The sequence below is a fragment of the Aspergillus eucalypticola genome, assembly GCF_003184535.1.
Source record: "Aspergillus eucalypticola CBS 122712 chromosome Unknown BO83scaffold_15, whole genome shotgun sequence".
NCBI classification, from domain to species: domain Eukaryota; kingdom Fungi; phylum Ascomycota; class Eurotiomycetes; order Eurotiales; family Aspergillaceae; genus Aspergillus; species Aspergillus eucalypticola.
The window spans coordinates 409,593-424,509 of record NW_020290289.1 but is presented as its reverse complement, the minus strand read 5'-3'; the positions used below and the strand labels follow the sequence as shown (position 1 = coordinate 424,509).

Here is a 14,917-nt window from a genome sequence, read left to right as displayed (position 1 = left end):
ACATGTCCACTGAAAGCAACAGCCGGACCCAAGGTCACAAAGATGATGACAAGACAACTGCCAACGATCGCAGGAGCACCCAGCCTGAAGCAACCTATCCCTCGGGCCTAAGGCTTGCAATGATCATAACATCCATGTTGATTGGCATGTTCCTCGTGTCTTTGGTATTCTCCAATACTCCGATTGATATAGTATATTGAGCTGACATATACACAGGACCGCATGATTATTTCAACAGCGATACCTCAAATTACCAACGAATTCAACTCAGCGGACGATATTGGCTGGTACGGAACGGCGTATTCGCTGACAAACTGTGCGTTTCAGCTGATGTTTGGCAAGCTGTACCGTTCTTTCGACATCAAGGCTGTATTTATGTCATCTATAATACTGTTCGAGGCGGGGTCGGCCCTATGCGGTGCTGCACCGAGTTCCATTACCTTTATTATAGGCAGAGCCATTGCCGGGATGGGAGCTGGTGGAATTTCATCTGGCGCCGTGAGTTGTTCAACCATTTTAATCATGAAAACGTCTTTTACTAATATATCCATTTAGATGGTCATTATTGTCTATGCCGTTCCGCTCCATAAGCGTCCTAAGTACCAGGGCTTATTTGGGGCTGTGTTTGGGGTCGCGTCAGTGTCAGGTCCGTTGATTGGTGGCGTCTTTACTACCGACGTTACATGGAGGTGGTGTTTCTACATCAACCTTCCTCTTGGTGGGGTGGTCTTCGTTGTCGTCTTCTTTCTATTGCGTGTTCCGGCACAAACATCCACCAACACACCACTGAAAGAGAAGCTGCGGCAGCTGAATCTACTAGGAATGATCGCGCTTATTCCCGGTGTTGTCTGTCTATGCCTGGCCTTACAGTGGGCTGGTACCACATATAACGTAAGTTAACCGCTTCTCCATTGGGGCAAACTTCTAAGCTATAAGCAATTCTAACACTGTCTAGTGGAGCAATGGGAGAATCATCGCGCTGCTTGTGCTTGCATTCGTGCTTCTTATCACCTTCCTGGGTATCCAAATCTGGAAGCCACAGCAGGCCATCCTACCACCTAGAATACTCCTCCAGCGTAGTGTTGCGAGCGGCTTCTGGGTGAGCTGCTGCCAAGGCGCACATACAATGATCATCAGTGAGTCATCACACAGCTTACTGGCAGAAACCGCATACCAATAACCATACTAGTATACTATTTTCCCATATGGTTCCAAGCTATTGAAGGCGTCTCGGCAGTCAGCAGTGGTATACACCTCCTTCCAACGATAATACCATTGGTTGTAGCATCCATAGTTACCGGCCAACTCATCTCCCGCATTGGATACTACACGCCTTTCTTGATTTTTGGTGTTTGTCTTACATCAATCGGAGCCGGTCTGATCACCACCTTGGATGTGAACACCCCAGAAGCAAAATGGATTGGTTACCAGATTCTATACGGCTACGGCTTTGGTTCATCAACCCAGATCAACAACATTGCTGTGCAAACTGTGTTGCCCCGGAAGGATGTCGCTATCGGAGCGTCGCTTATGTTCTTCGGTCAGCAGCTTTTCGGAGCTATTTTTACTTCTGTTGGTGAAAATGTTCTTTCCAATCAGCTGGCTCGGCGTCTTCCACGTATTCCGGGTCTGAATATAACTCCGCAGGTGATTCAGAGTTCGGGTGCGACGGAGGTGTTAAGCCTCATTCCTGAAAAATATCGACATGAGGCTTTAAAAGCCTATAATAATTCTCTGCGCGTGTGCTTTCAGGTAGGACTTATCATGGCCTGTCTTGCTAGCATCGGTGCAGTTTGTATGGAATGGCGCAGTGTGAAGCAGAACAAGCCTGATGTTGAGCGGAAGAGTGAGAAAGGAAGTGAAGGGGGGGCTTCTACAAACATGGAAGATGATAGCGGTATTGAGAAGAAGAATGGGGACGGTAAAATCTGAGCAGTCGCCCAGGAACATCGATGACCCATTGCTTCCCTCCAGTTTCTACCATTCATCGAGGACAGCTAGAAGCCCAAAATGGAAAATCACAACTCCTTCTATACTTCTTACAGAAATCAAACAATATATACACCAAATTCAGAACATAAATAACCATAGATCCTCAACTACCAACCCATCAAGCAAGCAACCTCTTCAACCACCCCAACCTCGCCTCCCTCGCCCTGCGACTAACCTCCGCCTCAGGCACAAAAGCATCAAACCCATGCCAGCACCCAGGCCAAACATGCAACTCCGTAGCGACTCCATCTCTCCATAGCCTAGCCGCATACGCAAGATCTTGATCACGGAACACATCCGCCTCCCCAACATCAATAAACGTCTCGGGCAGTCCCACAAAGCTCTCCGCTCTCAACGGAACCGTATACATATCGGCTAACTCCCGATTCACCCCGAAGGCAAAATCACTCGCCTGCGCCGCATCCGCCTTCGTCAACGGCGCAATATCCCCGAACTGCTCCATCGAGTTCCACTCCACGCTGTCGTCTACCCAGGGGTACATCAGTACTTGGCCTTTGATCGCGGGTCCCGCGCGGTCTCTTGCTAAGAGGCTCAGGCCAGCGGCGAGGTTACCTCCCGCTGAGCCACCACATATCACCAACTTGGATGGATTGAACCCTAGATCATCTGCATGCTCACTCATCCACTTCAACGCCGCATAGCTATCCTCCAACTGCGCAGGCTGAGGATGCTCCGGCGCGAGACGGTACTCGGCTGTCATGATCACTGCGCCGAGGGATTCAACCCAGTCCAGCACGGTGAAGCCCATGAAGCGGTTTCCGGTGGAGTGGCCGCCGCCGTGCATGTGCAGGATCCCTGGGGTGGAGGAGACGTCTAAGGTGGTATGCTTTGGGCGGAAGATGGTGGCGCGCAGGGGACTGGCGGGACCCGGGATGTCGACTTCTTGGTAGGCAATGGTGGATTCATGGCCCTTGAGGGTGTTTTCGAGTGTGAAGTTTGTGGTCAGGTAGTCACGGTAGACGCGGCGTTTTTCAGGCGTGCTGATATCCATGGTTGGGATGGTTTGGTGAATGGCGGAGAGGGTGGGGTGGAGTGGTGGGCGGGTGATTGGGGACATTTTGGTAGTGTAGTTTGGATGGTGTGAAGTTCTAACTGTGTGATTGTCTTGGTGTTGAGTGATAATGTTTTGTATGATGTCTAATGTTCTCTTTATATACATCTGGTTTCTGTATGTATTCGGAGTGAATATCCCTGCTCGGGCATATTCTTGGTCATCCTGCTTAGGGCATTGGCGGGTAATGTGTCCGATCCACTCAGGACTGATAGAGTGCGGGCAAATCATCGCTCCGGAATGTCTCCGTGATGGTGAGATTCCATCCCGAAGGATGAGAGGCTAACGAGTTCAGGTCTAGTTCGGACTCATCCTTAATAATTAATGACCCGATGGCCGACCGTGATTAGTGTACTGTAGTCATCTGCTTTTAGGTGATCATATAGCCCATTGCCTATCAGTTTATTGTTGTGCGGCAGGAGTCCCAATCCTCCTCTAGAAATACTTCGCTAATTTCGGAGAGACTCAATTTGTCCTTATGGCATTAGCTCAAGCTAGGGTGACGTTTCAGGTGTATCCGGAGTTTGGAAAGGGGGTGGTTGAGATGCGGAAGGTGTGAGTTACTTTGATTAACAGAAGTACAGTCAGATCTTATTCGCACCCTTTTTGTTATATCGCTACTCCTGTATGAATGACGATCACTCAATCACACCTTGCGCTTACCCAGGCAACAGCGCATGATTGCGCCAGCTACAGGCACGCCTTTGTAGTCCCTATGCCGCTTTCAAATCTTACACTAGACACTATCACACTACTGCTCGAAGTACATAGTGTATACAAGCTACAATACTCAATCAATACTATGTCCTTCATCCCACCACCCATCCCCCCACCAACAACTCAAGCACAAAGAAACACCCCACCACCACCCACCGTCCCTCCCACCGGCCCCAAAGACTCCCTGCTCCTCGAGCTGCACATCTTCAACGGCCACCCCTTCAAAGACCACTGGGCATACTGGATCTCGTCTCCAGATGATCCCCTGGTCGGAGATAAGATCCACGCAACTGGAGACGTGCGCAACGGGTTCATCTTCGAGATCAAGCGCAGCCACAATCTCCGTACCGGTCCGGATATTCCGACGAAGCGGATCCCATTGCAGTGGGTGGACGGGAAGTATTTTGATCAGAAGCTGATGGAGGGACCGGAAAGGATTGAGAACGTGCCGAGTTGTGCCTTTGAGAGGATTTTGTATGAGGTAAAGGTGCCGGGGAAGTCGTTGAATAGTGTTGGTGAGGAGGGAGGGTTGGGAGCGAATGGAGTTGGGGTTGGGAGGAGGGTGGTGCAGAGGGATTGTCAGACTTGGGTTGTGGAGTCGATGGGGAATTTGGTTAGGGAGGCAGTTGTTGGGAGGGAGGTGGAGGAGTTTGTACGGAGTATTACGCAGTGAGGAAGTGCGATTATGGTTGTCGATATATTCTGGTTCATTATAACTTTGGATTTGTTGTAGCATGAAGCATTCGAGTCAGTAAGCTATTGAAGACCCCTTTCCACATACAAGTGTAATCGAAGAGCATGTCGAAATAATGATATCCGCCTAGTACTACTAGCATAAGACGCCAAATGCTGTATTGATGTATTGGTATGAAATCAAAACCATTTACATACCGTCTTATCGATGCGGTTTCTTTCCGAAATAGGCAAATAAGATATTGTGGAGAAGTATGCCTGGGGCAGCTGATAAATAACGCGTCACGGATTTTCCGAGAGATCTGAAAAATGCTTAAATTTTCTCGGAAACGACCATTAAAAACTTCATAGTGCTTGCTGAAAGATGATCAGAAGAGAATGTACAACTGATTTTATGTAAACGATAGACAGAGCAGCGACTTCAAGTTCAGGTACGGGCTCAACCTCGGGATTCACGAGATAAGATCATTCTGCAGGTGGTAAACACGCACCTTCCCTATCGCGGCAGGCGGCGAGGGCCCGAAACTCGGTTGATCCAGGCGGTGAGTCTATATTGCCTGGCTAACCAGGGATCTGGTCGGTCTTTGTTTTGAATCGCCATCCCTCACATCAATCCTTCCACGTCTGTCTGTCTCTCACAACAGTCGGCATACACAATGGCAAAGATATTCCCAGCGGACAGTCCATTGTGCAATCTCTTTGGCACTGCGCCAAAGAAGCCGACCCAAAATGTCTTCTCAGATCCGGAATCGCCTCCCAAAACGATCACAGACTATCCCCAGCCTCGTGACAGGTAGCTAGGCCATTGAGACACTTACATATGTTGCATACGAGCCAACACTGACCGAAGCACTACAGTCCCTACGCCAGTCCTGTCAACCACATTACAATCGGCCGTACCACCTACGCTATACCCGAATACTACGTCCTCAAAATCCCCAACTTGAAATTCGCCTACATGAAGGAATTCGCCCTCGAAGAAATGTACGCCGACATTGGACATACCTTCATTCACTATCTCTACACTGGGGATTATGAAACCCTCGCCGCATCTCCTAACGTCCCTCCCTCCAAAGCCCGAGCTCGGGAATTCAAACGCAGCGTGTACGCCTTCCACATGGCTCAGCGACACCAGATCCAGGGACTGCTGGATCACGCACAGCGCTATATGCATACCTTTGTCGACTCCGTGTCAACACTGGAACTACTCAAGATTGCGCGGGAGGTGTATGCTACTATGTTCACTGGTAAAAAGTGGTTTGAGGAGTTCGTGTACGATCAACTTGCTGGAGCGTTCAAAGCCGGAGAAGAACAGTTCAGAAACGATATTCTGAAGTATGGTGTGGGAAGCGATGCAAAATTCGATCAATTTGTACTGGATATCGTCTTGAAGATCTACTCCGGGAGCATTGCCAGGTTGACCAAGGCGACTACCAACGGCCCAGCAGCCAGCCGTGCTGCCTTCGTGTCTGACGAGGATGCTTCTACTGACCAGACAACTCTTGTTTCTGACAGCAATGACACTAAGAGCGACCCGGAAGCTAGCGTGGATGGCTCGGATGGGGGTGTCAAGGATTCTACACCCCCCGACACCGTGCTTGAACTACCAGAAGAGAAACCCAAGTCTCCATCTCCTGCTCCAGCTTCACCTCTCTCATTTACCTTCCGGTCACCGCAGCCAGTGAGGTATCAAAGGTTTGCACCGGAACCAACTTTACAAAGACAGAGGCAAAGTCAGAGCCGGGACCCACACTAAAGGAGACTTCAAAGCCTGCGACATGTTCAAAGCCCGTTCCGGAAAAAGCGGCCCCGGTACATCTGGAGAAAGCTCCTCAGCCAGAGAAGACGACGCAGCCAGAGAAAGCAACACAGCCAGACGAAGAGATACAGCCAGAGAAAGCCTCGTTCGATAAGCCAGATCCGAATTCAAAATTCCACCCAAGGAGCGGAGCGCAAACACCAGAGAATGCCCCCGGCGATGATTCGAGCCCCCACAAGAAGTCAAAAAAGAAGAGGGGAGGCAAGAAGAAATCCGGTAACCCGAATACACTATCGTCTGGCAACCCGAGCGCTCAACTGTCTGGAAACTCGAATACACCATCGAATCCTGTTGCTGGCACACCCAACAAGTGGGCTCCCAAGTGGAAGGCAGAATCGATTTCGTTCTTTTAGCAATCACGAACGCTAGCGTCCGGACGAGCTGAACCGACGATCTCACTACAATGTCCGAAATGACTCACGAAGAATAAATAAAATGTCCACTTTTCTATGAGATAGCGATCCTAACTAGTAGAAAGCAGTAAGCCGGCTGTATATAGTATAGTTGGAAATGTTGATGCAAGCATTTTTTGCGAAAGGTGCAAATCGCGCGCAGAAAGTGCAGGCACAGGCAACCGTTCTGTCTCTAGCGATTCATGTCATCTCACGCAGTAATCATCAGGCAATTTCCCATTCCATGGACCCAATCTTTCCTTTGGCACTAGCTTGCTCCACAAATAGATCGGACCGCACGACGGTCACACCCGGCTAAACCTTAGTATCCACCATCTTCAAGTCAGTTGAACAGCAGTTCAAATGGTATCGCAAGTTGATGCATTTGTTGATCTGCTATGCATGCCACGGTTCCCGAATCCTACAAGTCATCGGATTCAGATCTTCGCCAGTTTATTCCTATTGGCCTAGCTGGTTGAACGCGCCTGCTTGCAATGGGAGTGCGGCGGCATTGGCTCTAGATGAGGTGTCAGTTCTCGGAGTCAAGAGACGATCGGCATGCAGCTGTTCAACACAGCAGAATTGCCGAAGAGCGTTTAAAGCAGATCGGAGGGATCACAGGGTCTACTAACCCTAATTTTGTGTCTCAGGCGGATGTGCGCGAGTAGCTGTATTCGGGATTCGTCTCTATGCGATAAAATGGTTGTGACGGGGACGGTCTACGGAGTTGCAGGAAGCCACTAAGCGGTGGTTTGATGAATTGGGTACGAGTTTTATTTTTGTTCCTGTCTTTTTCTTGGGAGATGGTGGGCTGTGTGTGTGTATACAGGAGGATTCTTATGATCCCCGTAGAGGGGTATTTGACAATACTGTGGTTCGTGGTTGGAGGGTGTATAGCAACATAGTCTATATTGAAAGGGGTATTAGTTCTATTAGCAAATTATCTACTCCGACTACCATCTAATCGAATGATCCACCAACTCCGCAGCGGCACGTTGTCCCAAATATGTACCAAAATGTATACTAAATGAAACCGTGTAGGATACAATCACCGATCGAGCGCGTTCTCCTGACACTGCAAACAATTAGCAACCACAAACACACAGCAAACATCGATCATGAATCAGAACTCACCATCTGCCAATACGTTCCCTTATTCCGCAACAGCTCCTGATGACTCCCCTGCTCGACGACCCTCGACCCATAACCACTCCGACTCTCCCCAAAGACAAATATCGTATCCGCTTTCTGAATAGTAGCCAATCTATGCGCGACCGCCACAATCGTCATACACCGTTTCGCAGCCAAGCGCTCCATCGCCGCCTGCACGACCTTCTCAGACTGCGAGTCAAGACTCGATGTCGCTTCATCAAGCAGAAGAAGTGATGGTTTGCGCAGCAACGCCCTTGCAATGCACATGCGTTGACGCTGTCCTCCACTCATGGACGTCTGGGCCTTGATCCCAAGATCAGTGGAGTATCCCTCCGGGAGGGAGGTGATGAAGTCGTGGATCTCTGCGTCCTTGCACGCTTGGATCAGATTGTCCTCGGTATATTCGGATTCGTTCAGTCCGAGGGTGATGTTATCGCGGATAGTGCCTTCGAAGAGGCGGGGTTCTTGTGCTACGAGGGATATCGAGCGGCGGTAGTATGAGGCGTCGATGGAGTGGATGTCGTTGCCATTGATGAGGACGGTTCCTTGGTAAGGGGTGTAGAATCGTTCGAGGAGGGATATGACGGTTGTTTTTCCGCAGCCGGATGGGCCGACGAAGGCGACGAATTGGCCACTTTCGATTTTGACGTTGAGGTTCGTGAATAAGGGGGTGTCTTGGCTGGGGTAGCGGAATGCGACGTTGGTGAATTCGATGTTGGCCCCGGAGTGGGTTCGGAGGGACTCGGGCTGGGATTTGACGATTTGGGCTTCTTGTTGTTCGGCTTTATTTGGACGGAGGCTTAGTATGCGGTTTGCGGCTGCTATGGCTTGCGCGACGTTCGATCCGAAACTGAAAAATTGGCCGGCGGATTGGCCGCCTTGGATGATTGCGATGTAGATCACGAAGAAGTCGGTCGGTTGGTATTCTCGGGACGCGAGGAGTTGGCCGCCGTACCTGTCGAATTTTGTTAGATGCAGTGTTGGACGGTTGGTTATGGAGAACTTACCAGAATGTGAGTGCCATGGCGCACAGCTCGACACTGTCAGAGAATGCGAAAATAAGGGTGGCGTACCAGGCCTTTCGGAAGGCTTTCGTTTGCTGGTCCCGTAGGAGGTTGGAATACCGGTCCAGGATCACATCTTCCATTGTCAAAGCTGAGACGGTACGGAAAGCGTCTATGGCTTCAGCTGCGAATTGCGAACTTCCGGAGTAGACCTTGGCGTTCATTGCCTCGAATTGAATTTCGTAGCGAATGCGCATGAACGCTGCAAGGAACGTGCATGGCAGTGCTGCGAAGACAGCAACGAGACTGAGCTTCCAACCGAATGTGAACGCGATGATAATACATCCCAAAATGCTGAAAATGGATGACAGTGGGAATGCACCGTTTATCCCGACTATCTCTTGTACTTGCTTCGGGTCTGTCGCTAGCCGAGAGACGAGGGAGCCAGAAGCGTTTGCGATCTGATCGTGGAATGGAATAGGCTTGTTGAGCACGTTGTGAAAATATTGCGTTCGATAGAAGGAGGATACTTCCTGCGGAAGAGTTAGCTTCTAAATTTTCTGGGTTTGTGGAGTAGTTCTTACAAAGGAGAACCTGTTTGAAGAATATCCCATAAGTCCGTAGGATGCAGCTGTCCCTAGCGCCAGAATGAAAAACATCAACGCCCAGAAGTTGGCTGCGTGTGCCAGACTCTGACCAGTCAGTTGAAACACCGCGATAAGTTTCGCAAACAACCAACTTTGGAGTGGAAACGCAGCTACCAGCATTCTTCGTTAGTCTGTATTGGCAACGCGAATTGGAGCGGGCTTACCTCCGGCTCCAGCCGCGCTAGCCACGACTGGAATGTAAAATCTCCAAAGTGCCCTCTGTTCATATAGGAATAGTCCGATGCTGCCGAAAAAGCCCTTGTTCTTCGTTGTCGACTGCTTGCCATCCTGGTTCGTAGACATTCGAACAAGTTCGTCTGCAGGTTCGAGATCTTCCTTCAATTCTTCGGTTATGTCGCTGGTGGCCGTGTCATCATCCAAGAGCTCCACTTTCTGAGCATTGACAAGGCCACTGTAGACTCCACCGTCGATTTTGAGAAGGTCCTCATGAGTACCCTGTTCGATGTCCACACCACCCTTCATCACAATAATATGGTCGGCTTGTCGGATGGTCGACAGTCTGTGAGCGATGACAATTGTAGTACGATTGCGAGAGAGCCGATCAAGGGCTGCCTGGACAATCTTCTCGCTGCGCACATCGATCGCACTCGTTGCTTCGTCCAATATCAGGATAGACGGTTGGCGCACAATGCTGCGGGCTATCGCAAGTCGTTGCCTCTGTCCACCACTTAACTTGGTACCATTCTCGCCAACTGGAGTGTCATATCCCTGGAAACGTCAGATTTGATACTAAGGGGATTGTCTTGATCATACCTTGGGCAGCCGTTGAATGAATTCATCTGCGAAAGCCTCTCGACACGCATTTTCAATGAGTGCTTTCTTTTTCTCATGGCTCTCATGCTCCCACTTCGTACCTATTAGCCCAAGGGAGATGTTGTTAAAAATAGTGTCGTTGAAAAGAACTGGCTCCTGTTGTACCAGCCCGACCTGGGACCTCCACCACTTTAGATCCAAGTCATTCACATTATGTTCACCCACATAGATCGCTCCTTGATCTTTATCGCTGGTTCCGCTCAGCTGATACCATCGCTCAAGTAGAGCCACGATCGTACTTTTCCCCGAACCCGAGGGACCCACCAACGCCGTTGTCTTTCCCCGCTGAAATCGAGCATTAAGCCCATTCAGAGCTTTGGTGTCTGGTCGGGAAGGGTATGCGAAGTGAATATTTTCGAGGACTATGTCCACCTCCGCCGAAGCATCGGATCCACCAAGACCGCTAGCGTCGATCTTTTCGGAATCCAGCATCTCAAAGAATGCACCCGCCGCACTAGCTGCCTTGGATATAATGATCAAAGGCGAGGCAATGTTTCCCATAACACTCACTGCCACCATGACCGAGAAGAATACACTATCGTCGATTAGCACAGGAACCAAACCTCGGCGAATGTACTCACGTGATGACCGTGTTAATGCTCCCTATGTGTCCGTCGCGGAACAACTTCAGTCCAAACCAAAAGGCTAAGGAATAACTCGAATACATGGCAAAAAAAATGAGCCCGAACTGCAATCCCAAGAAGACAGACATCTTTCGGCCTCGTTTACGCGCTTCTTCAACCCAAAGGGCATATTTTATGGCCAGGTTCCCTTCCGCTCCCAGGGATACCACTGTCCGCACCGAGCTAAATACCTCCGCTGCGATGGATGACTGCTTCTCATCTGCCTTGTCGACACTTTGCTGGGCTTGCGTTAAGCGAGGTAGTGTTATGCTGACAGCGATTAGGATAAACAGGAGTGCAGAACTGGTGACAAGTGTCAAGGCCCATGAATATTTGAACGCGATGATGTATGCTGCCAAGAGCAGGGCAACGGATTGAAAGAGAATGGCGAGTTTATCCGAAATGCTCTGCTGGATGGAATTGGACAGGGTGGTGATCGTGTTGGTTACAGCGCCCACTGATACCTGATCGAGCTTACTGATCGGCTGGGCGAAGAGCGTCTGCATGTAATCGTGTCGCAGTGTGGCTGAAACTCGAAGACCAATGACGCGGAAACAGTACTAGCAGGTCAGCAATTACTCCGGTTCGTCACACACGCATGCTTACCATGGAGAAATATGTCAAAGTAAATTTGCCGATAAATAGGTAGACAATATATAAGCTGTCGTTAATTCATTAAGTTAGCCCGTGATACCTAGGAAGCTCTATCTTTCATTTGCATAGGATCTTACCTCAGTCTGCTCACAGACGCTTTGAATTCCGCCTCTGTCACCGATGTTCCCGCCGAAAAGTATCCATTGAATTCTCCGACCAGGCTGCCGAACACGATATTCATCAGGGGAAGCGGCTATACAATGCGTTAGGTCTAATATCTCCGGTATAATCTATATGCACATACCACTCCAGATCCGATCGCGCATACCATGGCGATTGCAAGGATCACGCGATCAGTAGAATTGGTATAGGAAAGCAGCCTCTGTAGACAGTAAGCGACGAAACAGTGTGGAAGCCAGAGAATCCATACCATGTAATTTCCCAGCGATGCATTTTCCTCGCTCTTCTTCTGCTCCTCCGTGTCCTTTTCATCGACCGAGCTTGGCTTTTCTTGATCTCCGATGACGATGGTGTCTTCGCGTGGCTTCTTCGTCGGGCTTTGCCCGGTCGGACTTCCTTGTGAGTCGCCCATTGTGTATGCCTGTGCGAGTGCAGGCTAGAGTATTGTCGACTAAACGAAGCATGGTAGTGTATGAGGGCGAGCTGTGATTTATAGGGGAGAAACCCTTGCTGGCCAGAGGTTCAGTCTGCAACCAGAAGCAGGTCCAGGCCACAGCGGGCTGACCCTGGATCAGTGACGACGTATGCATGCAAGGACCTAGCCTGCCTAAAAGGTCTAAGTGGCATCTTGTTTACGAGGAGGATCTGAGTTGCCAGGCGATGACTCGACGAGGAAAGACATTGACTCCTTGGAAAAGTGGAGCCGATCGACGCTGCGGACATGCGGGGATTTCCTAATCCCGGGTGGTCAAAGCAGGCTGCCACATTGTCGCCCGGACTTTCGGACTCTTCAACTTCCCGCTGCCATTCTTCATCCCTTGCAACACAATCTCATCATTCAACCTAATCGCGGATCCACTGCTTGAGGATGAGCTCCCGCAAGCCTATTTCGGTAGGCTGAATCTAGTGATTCCTGCAGCTAGTCTGAGGTCGTCATTAAACTGACAACATGTTAGTGCCGCCGCTGTCAGCAAAAGAAGGTATCGATTCAGCCGCACGTTCAAGCAATGCACCATCTGACGGAAGACTAGATCCGTTGCAATAGAATCGACCCCAGATGCGACAAATGCGACGCCGTCGGGGCAGAATGCACTTATCTGCCGCGGAAACAACGCTCCGCCAAGAAAAGGTTATCCTCCTTGGCTATAAGCATGGGGAAAGCTACTAACGTAGCTTTCGGCATACTAGGCTCATAGATGACAAAGAGATCCTCTCCGAGATCCTTAGACGACTGGAGCGTCTAGAGGATCACTGTATGATTGACTCGGATCTAGATCAGCCCGCAGATGCATCTTGTTCAATGTCTATCACCTCAGACAATGACACCTCGCAAAGCGCTCTGCCCCGCAGTGTTGGGTCTCCCCTACCGGCAGCACAGGGCGTAGCTCAGACTATCTTGAAAGGTCTAAAGGACGAGAACATGAGGTCACTCCTCAGTTCCAATGTGTTTTGTCACCTCAAGACAGTGGAGTCGCGCTTCTGGGGGAACGAAAGGTGCATCCAGGCCATAGAGGTCGCCATGCGAGAGATCTCAGAGTTGGAGGATGTAGAACCCGAAAAGCCCAAGGCATCTCCCGCCATCACCAAAGAAACAGCGCACAAATGGATCGAATGTACGGTCATTCTTACAACACTTGGAGAGTCAACGTTGTGCTAATTTGAACTCAAGTATATTATGATACATACCAGTTCGAGGGTTTCCGAATTCCCTTTGAAAAAAAGTTCATCCTCTCAATCCCAGATCTGCTTGATAACCCACATGTTCATCTCGACCCGACAATACGAATTGTCTACTACAATGTTCTCTTCCAGGGATTTTTGGTAGACCCGGATCCCTATCACAACAGAGGCGCCATCGTGGAATTTCTTTGCCGCTCCTGTATGGACTTAACGGAAAGCTGGCTGTCCCAGGTTAAGGATACGCCTGCAGACTTGTTCGCTGCCTTCTTTATGGTGCGTCCTGCCTTGCATACTCGTCAGCTGAAATAGGAACTAAAATAGGGCTTAGATGTCCATGTCTCTTGAAGCTTGCAACAGTGAACTCTCTTGGAGGATCGTTGCCGAATCTGTAAAAATTTCCCGAGCTCTTGGGTACTTCTCTGTGGATGCCGACCAACCAACCCCTAGCCAGCAGATCGTTCGACCTGGCGGTCCCCCTAACCCTGGAAGCGAAATTGAGAAGAATAGAATGCGCTTTGAATTTTGGCACTTGCTACGAACGGACTGTGTCTTCCGTCTGTCCTTTGGTAAACCGGCGCTCATTACCGACGGGTCCTGGACGGTGAATTTCCCGGATCCTAGTATCACAGGAGTTGATCACGCATCCACTCGGTTTATACAAATCCACTTTTTCGCTTCCATGCGTCTCACGTTGGTCTTGATAAAGTATCTGGACCTTGTTGATGCAGAGCCCGACGTGGACACTCCGCAGTACGATAGGACAATCGACGGTCTCATTGCCGAGGTGCAAACCATCATGTCCGACTGGTCGCCGGTACGTTAATCTTCAAGAGTTAGCTTCAGCAGCCCGGAAACTGACAAGTTCCAGGAGGAACTCCTCACAACGACGACAAACCGCATGGATACTTGGTTTTGTGTGGATATTCTATTCAGCAGCTACAAAATGCTCATTGTTTTCTATCAAGCAAAGAAGTGTAACCAAGACAGTCAGTTTCTACCATACCACACGGTCGACATTGCACGAAAGAGTCTGCAAATGTCCCGGTCTATCATGTCCTCCTCTACACACCCATATTGGGGTATCAGGTATGTTACAAACCAAGATTCTACACATCATGATGCTAATTTTGGGGCTTCATCTCTGTAGTCTTATCCTTCTTCATCAATTTGTGCCACTATTCATAGTCTCTATGAATATGATTGGGTCTCCCGAGTGTGAGAATGCAGAAGCTGATCTCGACTTGGTGTCTTGGTTTAACCAGTTCGTCGTGACAGCCGCGCAGGAGCGGAGCGAGCTTAAACCGTTGAGTATTATGATGAAAGCAATGACGATAGCCTCTCAAAACTCAGTGACAGGCTCACATTGATGTTTCATTCTTTATGGAGTTCTTCCGCCGAACAGAAGGCTGATGTTGAACTGAAGCCTTCCTAGAACCTTTTTCTTTCGCGAACAGAAATAGAATTACCATGTATAGAGGGCGTCCGAAAGAGAACCGTCTTTCGCAATTCACACGTACT

General features: G+C 49.6%; 6 protein-coding genes across 6 annotated transcripts; 4 read left to right on the top strand and 2 right to left on the bottom strand.

The window, feature by feature from the left end:
* Nucleotides 1-2: 2 nt before the first annotated feature.
* On the top strand, nucleotides 3-1,932 carry BO83DRAFT_446853 (MDR family MFS transporter; the record flags this gene model as incomplete). The annotated part of the gene is made up of 5 exons (XM_025536620.1): nucleotides 3-164; nucleotides 217-498; nucleotides 556-891; nucleotides 956-1,136; nucleotides 1,190-1,932. The coding sequence occupies 5 exons, from the start codon at nucleotides 3-5 to the stop codon at nucleotides 1,930-1,932; spliced, it is 1,704 nt and encodes a 567-aa protein (XP_025387286.1).
* A 139-nt stretch (nucleotides 1,933-2,071) lies between these two features.
* Nucleotides 2,072-3,116, bottom strand: BO83DRAFT_379183 (alpha/beta hydrolase). Its single transcript, XM_025531443.1, has one exon. It carries the CDS (start codon nucleotides 3,068-3,070, stop codon nucleotides 2,111-2,113), a length of 960 nt encoding a protein of 319 aa, XP_025387285.1. The 5' UTR covers nucleotides 3,071-3,116; the 3' UTR covers nucleotides 2,072-2,110.
* Nucleotides 3,117-3,866: 750 nt separating this feature from the next.
* On the top strand, nucleotides 3,867-4,454 carry BO83DRAFT_427901 (uncharacterized protein; the record flags this gene model as incomplete). Its single annotated transcript, XM_025535377.1, has 1 exon — nucleotides 3,867-4,454. The coding sequence occupies one exon, from the start codon at nucleotides 3,867-3,869 to the stop codon at nucleotides 4,452-4,454; it is 588 nt and encodes a 195-aa protein (XP_025387284.1).
* Nucleotides 4,455-5,106: 652 nt separating this feature from the next.
* BO83DRAFT_438121 (uncharacterized protein) lies at nucleotides 5,107-6,677 on the top strand. Its single transcript, XM_025536067.1, has 3 exons — nucleotides 5,107-5,267; nucleotides 5,333-6,155; nucleotides 6,197-6,677. The coding sequence occupies exons 1-3, from the start codon at nucleotides 5,131-5,133 to the stop codon at nucleotides 6,644-6,646; spliced, it is 1,410 nt and encodes a 469-aa protein (XP_025387283.1). The 5' UTR covers nucleotides 5,107-5,130; the 3' UTR covers nucleotides 6,647-6,677.
* Nucleotides 6,678-7,611: 934 nt separating this feature from the next.
* On the bottom strand, nucleotides 7,612-12,327 carry BO83DRAFT_417889 (ABC transporter ATP-binding protein). Its single transcript, XM_025534787.1, has 11 exons — nucleotides 11,970-12,327; nucleotides 11,844-11,921; nucleotides 11,677-11,792; nucleotides 11,552-11,606; nucleotides 10,904-11,505; nucleotides 10,263-10,857; nucleotides 9,653-10,217; nucleotides 9,426-9,598; nucleotides 8,845-9,374; nucleotides 7,820-8,792; nucleotides 7,612-7,760 (listed from the first exon to the last, which is right to left on the bottom strand). Exons 1-11 carry the CDS (start codon nucleotides 12,129-12,131, stop codon nucleotides 7,734-7,736), a joined length of 3,876 nt encoding a protein of 1,291 aa, XP_025387282.1. The 5' UTR covers nucleotides 12,132-12,327; the 3' UTR covers nucleotides 7,612-7,733.
* A 451-nt stretch (nucleotides 12,328-12,778) lies between these two features.
* BO83DRAFT_339715 (transcription factor domain-containing protein) lies at nucleotides 12,779-14,903 on the top strand. The gene is made up of 6 exons (XM_025528555.1): nucleotides 12,779-12,848; nucleotides 12,908-13,332; nucleotides 13,389-13,672; nucleotides 13,728-14,213; nucleotides 14,268-14,485; nucleotides 14,547-14,903. Exons 2-6 carry the CDS (start codon nucleotides 12,975-12,977, stop codon nucleotides 14,764-14,766), a joined length of 1,566 nt encoding a protein of 521 aa, XP_025387281.1. The 5' UTR covers nucleotides 12,779-12,848; nucleotides 12,908-12,974; the 3' UTR covers nucleotides 14,767-14,903.
* Nucleotides 14,904-14,917: the final 14 nt, after the last annotated feature.

What these genes read in the sequence shown, in the direction of transcription:
- BO83DRAFT_379183 (XM_025531443.1), bottom strand. Translation starts at nt 3,070, where the DNA reads ATGTCCCCAATCACCCGCCCACCACTCCACCCCACCCTCTCCGCCATT.
- BO83DRAFT_438121 (XM_025536067.1), top strand. Translation starts at nt 5,131, where the DNA reads ATGGCAAAGATATTCCCAGCGGACAGTCCATTGTGCAATCTCTTTGGC. An exon ending in TATCCCCAGCCTCGTGACAG is followed by an intron (nt 5,268 to 5,332) that starts GTAGCTAGGCCA and finishes GAAGCACTACAG; the next exon opens with TCCCTACGCCAGTCCTGTCA. An exon ending in CCTTCCGGTCACCGCAGCCA is followed by an intron (nt 6,156 to 6,196) that starts GTGAGGTATCAA and finishes AACTTTACAAAG; the next exon opens with ACAGAGGCAAAGTCAGAGCC.
- BO83DRAFT_417889 (XM_025534787.1), bottom strand. Translation starts at nt 12,131, where the DNA reads ATGGGCGACTCACAAGGAAGTCCGACCGGGCAAAGCCCGACGAAGAAG. An exon ending in CATCGCTGGGAAATTACATG is followed by an intron (nt 11,922 to 11,969) that starts GTATGGATTCTC and finishes TACTGTCTACAG; the next exon opens with AGGCTGCTTTCCTATACCAA. An exon ending in TAGCGCGGCTGGAGCCGGAG is followed by an intron (nt 9,599 to 9,652) that starts GTAAGCCCGCTC and finishes GAATGCTGGTAG; the next exon opens with CTGCGTTTCCACTCCAAAGT.
- BO83DRAFT_339715 (XM_025528555.1), top strand. Translation starts at nt 12,975, where the DNA reads ATGATTGACTCGGATCTAGATCAGCCCGCAGATGCATCTTGTTCAATG. An exon ending in TCATGTCCGACTGGTCGCCG is followed by an intron (nt 14,214 to 14,267) that starts GTACGTTAATCT and finishes GACAAGTTCCAG; the next exon opens with GAGGAACTCCTCACAACGAC. An exon ending in CACCCATATTGGGGTATCAG is followed by an intron (nt 14,486 to 14,546) that starts GTATGTTACAAA and finishes TCATCTCTGTAG; the next exon opens with TCTTATCCTTCTTCATCAAT.